Below are 7,288 nucleotides of genomic sequence, written 5' to 3' on the forward strand. Positions count from 1 at the left end.
CTGGTATTGTTTGGGGGGAACTAATTCAGGAAACAAGATGCCCACACTGACATGAGGCAGGAAGCAGTTCTATTGTGCAGTTATGACTTACACTCAGGCTCAGCAGAGGACTGTTTGAAAAGCTCAGCCCCAGGGCTGGAGAGATGGCTCATTAGTTAAGAGTACTGTTGCTCTTGCAGAGAAGCCCTGTACCTGATTCCCAGCACCCACATTGGTGGTCCACAACCATCTGTAACTCCAGCTCATGGGACTCTGACGCTCCCTTCTGACTTTGTCAGACATCAAGCACACAAGTGGAACACACATGTACATTCAGGCGGAACATTCATAAATATAAAATAAAAATTTAAAATACATAGCAGAAAGAAAGAAAGAACTGAACCCCAAGTTCAGTTAAACAGAATGTTTCGTACACCTCTGTCCTTCTGCTGGCACATAACAATCCAATTTTGTTGGCTATATTTAGCTTAATTAATAGTGTGTTGATTGTCAATAAGCAGAGTTCTTCCTCCACCCAAGTAGCAGAGCTTACTTAACAAGTCATTTCTAATACAGAGGAGAAAGGTATAGGTGAGACATCTATTTTGTAGTGAGTTCGGCTCATCCAACCTAGAGTGTTCTAAAGCTTCCATGTCTGGAGCTCGACAGATTCTAGGACTCTATGGAGCACAATATGGACGCTGTGGTACCCTAATAGTACTATAAACTATTATTACTGGAGGGACACAATGAAGCTTAGACTAGGACTAGGAGCTCATCAGACAATGGATCCAGCATATGAATCAGATTCAGGAAGAATCACACAGATGATTTTGAGAAATCTCCAGTGCTGGACACAAGGACAAATGCTAGGTGTGGTGGCACACACCTTTAATCCCAGTACTCAGTAGGCAGATCTCTGTGAGTTCCAGGCCTGCCAGAACTCTATAATGGGACTCTGTTTCAAAAACAGAGATGAAAAAATCTAGGCTCAGGGAGATTAAGTAGCCCAGAATCTCCAGAGTACAGCTGGAGCATGAGACATGTGTGTTGCCTGCCATATCACTCTGCTTCTCAATGACTAGTTTTAGTTTTTAACGTTTAAACTTTAATTTTGAAATAATATGAAACTTACAAATAGACTGAAAAGATCCCGAACAAACAAAAGCCCACAGAACCTCGCCTAGGTCTTTAACCTCCTGAAACATTGACATAATCCCAGTACAACTATAAAACTAAGAAGTTAGCATTTCACAATACAGTCACTACAGTACATTCAGATTGTGGTATATGTGCGTGCGTGTGTGTGCGTGCGTGTGTGTGTGTGTGTGTGTGTGTGTGTATGTTGGTGCAGGTAGATGTGTATGAAGGCCAGAGGTTGCTATTGGAATGTCTTACAGCATTACTCTCTGTCTTATTTTTGAGGCTAGGTCTCTCAATGAACCTAGACTTAGCATTTTGTCCACACTGATTGACAGGTGAGGCCCTGGGACCCACCCATATTTGCTTTCCAACACTATGGCTATTAGTGTTCACAGCCCAATCTGACTTTTCTGTGAGTGCTGAGGATCTAAGCTAGGATCCTTATGCTGACACTGAAGAAAACATCTCTCTAGTCCAAGGCTTTGTTGATTCTCTTACTATTGTTCTTTTGCTGGGGGCAAAACATTAGGGTACTGTAATGAGCTCTTAACATACAGGTTGCACCCTGCAGCGATAATTTCTGAGTAAGACTCCTGGCTGACTTCACATGGGGAGCTTGGGGTTACCTCACAAAGCTCTGCTGGGTCATAACAGGATTACAAGGGATAGCCTGGGAACCTGCCAGCACAGTGGGAAACAGCAGAGAGAAATCTGTGGCAGGTAGGAGGCAGGTGAGTAAGGGGACCTGACTGAGGAAGCACAGGGGTTGCTGGTGACTTGATAAGGTGGGTGGAATATACTACGCCAGGTTCCATGTGGTCAATTCCTTTGTCTCAGTTCAAATACAACTTATTCCATAAACTTTCATCTATTTCCATACACAGTGCCCTCTGCTATAGCATGTCTTTATTGTGTGGCTCTGAAGTCTGTTCTTGGGATCACACTACATGTACAGGCAAGGCTAGGGAACGCTCTCATGGCTTGGTATGTGTGCAGAGACAACCTCTTAACCTGGATTGCTAAAGAACAGAATGGCCATTGCTAGTGGCAGGAGCACTGCTCTGGCCCTTGGGAAGTTTTCCATGGATAGTGTCCTTAGCACTTTGGAAGAGTGAACTCAGTGTCTTGATCTCTGCTTTAGGGTCCGTGAAGCTGTCTCCCAGGAAGCCAATGCCGGCAAGACTGCTGTGGAAGGCGGAGAGAACTGTTGCTGCACTCGAAAGCTGGCAGCACTGCAGCTAAGTGCCTTCCGAAGCCATGGAGATGAAGGCCAGAGGTTTGAGGATCCCCTTGCTGCTGTTGCTGGTGACTGTGGTCGTAATGGCTAAGGTGAATCACATCCAGAGGTGGGGGGGTTTCAAGGAGAAGGCCATGAGCAAGAAAAACATCAACTCGACACTCCATTTTTTCATCCGCTCTTACAACAACGCAAGCAACGACACCTACTTGTATCAAGTTCAGAAGCTAATTCAAGGTCAGATGCAGGTTTGTGCTTTGTTGCCCGGACATCAACACAAGCCCCATCCTGCTTCTTGAGACATATGGGGATTTTCTATAACCAAGTCCTGGAAACTCCTCAGGTAGCTTCATGTGCAATGGGTGCACACGATATCTCTGAGTTAAGCAGCTCATTTGGTCATCACAGCCAGGTCGTGACCTAGTCTGGCCTCAGGCTGGAAACTAATCCTTACTACCTTTTCCTTGGCCAAAAGCTGACCTGTAGCTACTCTGCATTGTTCTATGGGAGAAATTGCATTTTGTTCTGCCTACCAGAGGGCAGCATGGGGATGTCTTTTTTTTTTTTTTTTTTTTTTTTTAATGATATTATCTGGAAAAACCATAAGCAGGCTCTGTAGATTCCTTTACTTCCAACAGCATTTTTATTTCTTCAGTGTCCAGGACTGTAAATCAGGATTGAATTTTGTGTTTGAGACATTTAGAGCAACAAGTCTTTGGTGAGAGCAATGGGGTCAGGGAATGCAGCCAGATTAATTCTACCTGTTTTTAGGCACAGTCCTCCCTCCTTCCATGTGAGTGCTAGGATCACATGTGCGTGTCATTGTGCCTTCTCTTTTGTTTTACACACAACTTTGTTGTGAATCTTATCAGTCGAAAGGCGGTAGAGGAAAGCATTTGCTTGAAAACTATTGAGCCAATGTTTCCTCAAGGTCAGATCAAACCAGTCAGAAACAATTCTGCTTCCTAGCTATGCAGTTTTGAGAAGAAATCGTTCACTATGAGAGAAGATTACTAGTCAGAGAGAATGGAAAGCAGATGGAACAGGAGTTAACAGCAAGAAGGGGAAGACATGGGGCCGGGTGGGCAATGTAAGTTTGATAGCTAAAGTTCCTTAATCCCAACACAGACATTCCTGGGGATTCCTTGGTATTATGCACTATAACCACAAGGTGGCGCTGCTTCGTCTTCACTTTGATCGGTTTCCTTAAACTATAATTGAGATACTAATATAACCTGTGAAATCAACCTTCTACCATTAACAGTTAACTAGTCGAAAATATTTTTTAAATGTTTATATGCAAACTTGAAGTTATTTAAAGTGATAAGCGGACAATTTGGACCTGTCACTTGGAAAGGGAGGATCATGGACACAGGTTTCTGGACATCTCAATATCTAGATGTGACTTTGAACGTCTCAATCCTGCAAAGAGGGGGTAGTAGACAAGCGTGGTAAGTGGTGGGCCTGGTTTCACCTTTCAGCTGTTCCCAGCTGTGGAATCATGATTACGCATCATCTAGAATCTTTCCTGCCGCTTCTTCAGAGGCAAAATGAGTCAGAACAGCAACAATTTAGCACAATGCTGCCACCTAGTGGCACTTGTCAAATATTTACTGATATGGCTGTATTCTAAGTGAACAATGGAGACTAATAGTGAGTAAGAAGTTTCATGTGCATGCATGTTTTAGGTTTCCTCTACATACAACCTGCCGATGGCTAGGCAGTGTGACAGTGGTTGGCACAGTTCTACAACATCCCCGTGCATATGTAGAATGGCCACCTTGATGACAGCAGAGGAGCACGTGCATTCTAGGGCATTCCAGGCTAGGACTGAGATTGCGTTAGCAGTGCAGCCATGAGCAATTGCCTTGGGACCTGGCCTTAGGTTTTTCTATGGGGATCATTCAACCAGGATCAAGGTGAATTTTCTGCCTGCATCTCCCCTAGACAGACTTACTATCTCATTAGGTTGGACCACTGGCATTTGGGCACAAGAAGCAGGAGACTCCCAAGAGCTTCTCTCCACTATATGTAGTTCTCTCGAATCTACACATTTCTTTTGAGGTGCCAGACCTGGGTCAATGGCCACCATATTTCCTTAGTGTTTTACTCCATGTGTAGGGCTTCTTTTCCACAAAAGACTCCCCAGTCCCTCTTCCACCACCACCTTCTCCTCTTCCTCCTCTCCCCCTTCTTAGTCTTCACAGCCTTAGGTTTGACCATGAGTAAGAGAAGACAGATGGACCCCTGAGAGCTGGCCCTGGCTGGTGTTCTCTCTGCCTTACCTGGTTAGCACAGCATCATCTCGCACTGTCCACTGCCCCAGGAGGAAACAGATGTAGGGAACAGGGGGTAGCATATCAGGTGGAAAGCTCATGGGAGAGAAAGCAAGGTCGTCAGCGCAGGCCATTCTTCTGTTCTTGGCTCTCTAGCTGTCATAGCTGCTCTACACACTTTGGCAGAAACGTTTAATAACTTAAAAGTCCTTAGGATACCCCCGTGTGGCTTTTCCTGGGGAAACCTGAACAACAAATGTCTACTTACTACAGATAGGGCACCAACAACAGACCAAAGCAACAATTCCAAGAAAGTCTAGCTTAGTTTACCAGTGAGTTTATGGGGGATACTTAAAGGGAACATGGGTGACTCAATAGCAGCTGTATCACCAAAAAAGCCTACTCCAGAAAGGGCTTAGGATCATAATGGCATCTCAGAAGTTCCTGAAGGTGTCACAGGTGGTTCACCTAGCCCAAACCTCTCCTTAATCACCTTGGGTAGGAGACCTTAAGATCTTGCTTTATTTGATTCCTGAATCTTATAAGCCAGCCTCCACTCTCCAGAGGGAAAGTTTCGATTGGGAGGAAATATCTACACAATAGCTTGTTTTATTATTATTTTTTAGATGCATTAGTGGAAGTGCTTCTGTTTTGCTCACAGACTCCACAAACAGTTCGGATACTTATGTGTCCCTTGCAAATGGAGGCTGTGAGGTTATTTTCTCAAGGTTTCAGAGCTGATACGTGGGGAGTGAATGCCTAGAATCAATTTGACTCCTAAACTATAAGTTTTAAAAGACATATTTTCATGTGTATCAATGTTCTGTTTTCAAGTATTTGTATAGAAGTGCACCACATCCACACAGATCTTGCAGAGATAAGTGGAGGGCGTTGGATTCCCAGGAGCTGGAGTTACAGATGGTTGTGAACTGCCATTCAGGTTCTGGGAACCAAATCTTAGTCCTCTGCAAGAGCAACAAGTGCTTTTAACTGCTGAGCCATCTCTCTGATCCATATTTAGATGTATTGCTAAATTGTCCTCTTCTTTCTGATTGACTGGAAAGGAAAGTCGAGAAGGAGTGAATAACTGCACAGACTGGGAAGAAATAGGGCCATGCACCTCACTGCAATATGAGAACTATGGTGTTCTGTGGTTACCAGGCAACCCAGCTTGTCTTATCATAGGGATGAGTGGAGGACAAAATAGAGGCAATATGTGGCTACCACAGCAAAGTTGAGGGCACAAGGCTGTGGATGACCAGAGATCTCAGTTGCCAGAATCACTCAATGGGAGAGGAGGAAGGAGTTGAGTTTTGATGTATGATTGCAGGAAACAGCAGTCATGACTTGGTTCCTCCTGGAGAGGGTCAGCCACTAGACACTCAAAGTGGAAATTAGAAATGTGACTAATTACTTCTCTGCAGTTGACCACAGGGGTGGAGTATTTGGTTACTGTGAAGATTGGCAGGACCAAATGTAAGAAAAATGAGACGAAGAAAGCCTCCTGCCCCCTGCAAAGCAGCAAGCTGAAAAAGGTATGTGCTGGGGGTTCTCTGAGTGCACCTGAAGGCCAAGGATGGGGAGTGAATATTCTGAAGCTGTGAGAATCTCAAATGCCCAGCCCTAGGGCAAGCTCACACTTCTTGGTGCATCTGTTTCTCCCCACAGAGCCCCAGGGTGCAAGTGTTATTTGCTTCTCACTAGGACTCCTGTTATGGTCTTGCTCCTTTTCTCTATGTTACCGAGGACTGTCCCATCACCTCCTCTGCATCTTCTCAGTTCTGCTGTCTCTCATTGTACCACATTGTCCCTTTCTATGTTGCTGGTCCTTCTTTGGCCAGATGGTAGATAATGAGGGCCTCTTCCTATGCCAGGGTGTAGGTACAGGAGTGGGAGGAGAGGAAGAAACTCTGTACTCCTTCCTGGAACTCAGGGTTCCAGAGTCACCTGCCTTGGGTCTCAGAGGGACAGTTCCTTCCTGGGTGCCCCAGGGCCTGAGGAACCGGAGCCTTTGTCTCACTCTTTGAAAGCTATTTTCTGTAAAGCTGATTAGTTGTTTTTTTCTTCTTCCTTTTCCACAGAGCCTGATTTGCAAATCACTGATATACTCTGTACCCTGGATGAACTACTACCAGCTCTGGAACAATTCCTGCCAGGAGAGCTGAGTGTCTATGTAAAGAGCTCTGCTGACACCCAGATGCCTGTGGTGTGTACTGGTTGTACTGCCTGTGGTGTGTAAAATTGTAAGAGGACCCGTGGTCCTCCCTGGGGTGTTTCTACACACACACAAGCACACACAAGCTCACAACATTGACACCCAACAACACACATAGTAACAGCTCCTTTATTTTACTTTATACACGCACACACACACACACACACACTACACACCTGCCCTCATATACTTTACATGAACCCCCACCACACAAATTTATACAAGCATTCCCACACATGAACCCCTGTGCCTTCCACACTTGCAGTTCACGCACACCTCACAGAAATGCAGTGGTCACCAGGGACTGCTGTACTTGAATAGGAGGCTGATATCCCTCTGGGGAGTCTCATTGTTCTTTCTACCATGCTTCTGCGTTCTCTGGGTCCAGGATAGGGAGCTTTATAACCTGCCAGTACATACAACACTGTGACTCACACA

At 45.1% G+C, this 7,288-nt stretch overlaps 1 protein-coding gene across 4 annotated transcripts; it reads left to right on the forward strand.

Moving 5' to 3' along the window:
- The first annotated feature begins 1,813 nt into the window (after positions 1-1,813).
- Positions 1,814-6,887, forward strand: Cstl1 (cystatin-like 1). Of its 4 annotated transcripts, none has more exons than NM_177655.4 (4): positions 1,814-1,853; positions 2,264-2,607; positions 6,060-6,170; positions 6,717-6,887. In NM_177655.4, exons 2-4 carry the CDS (start codon positions 2,380-2,382, stop codon positions 6,798-6,800), a joined length of 423 nt encoding a protein of 140 aa, NP_808323.1. In that variant the 5' UTR covers positions 1,814-1,853; positions 2,264-2,379; the 3' UTR covers positions 6,801-6,887. The 4 variants fall into 4 exon arrangements, with proteins under 4 accessions (NP_808323.1, NP_001349136.1, XP_006499365.1 ...); NM_001362207.1 differs by having other exon boundaries at positions 2,264-2,451; XM_006499302.1 differs by having other exon boundaries at positions 1,820-1,842; positions 6,717-6,831.
- The last annotated feature ends 401 nt before the right edge of the window (positions 6,888-7,288 follow it).

Source organism: Mus musculus, chromosome 2 (genome assembly GCF_000001635.26).
Source record: "Mus musculus strain C57BL/6J chromosome 2, GRCm38.p6 C57BL/6J".
Lineage (NCBI taxonomy): Eukaryota > Metazoa > Chordata > Mammalia > Rodentia > Muridae > Mus > Mus musculus.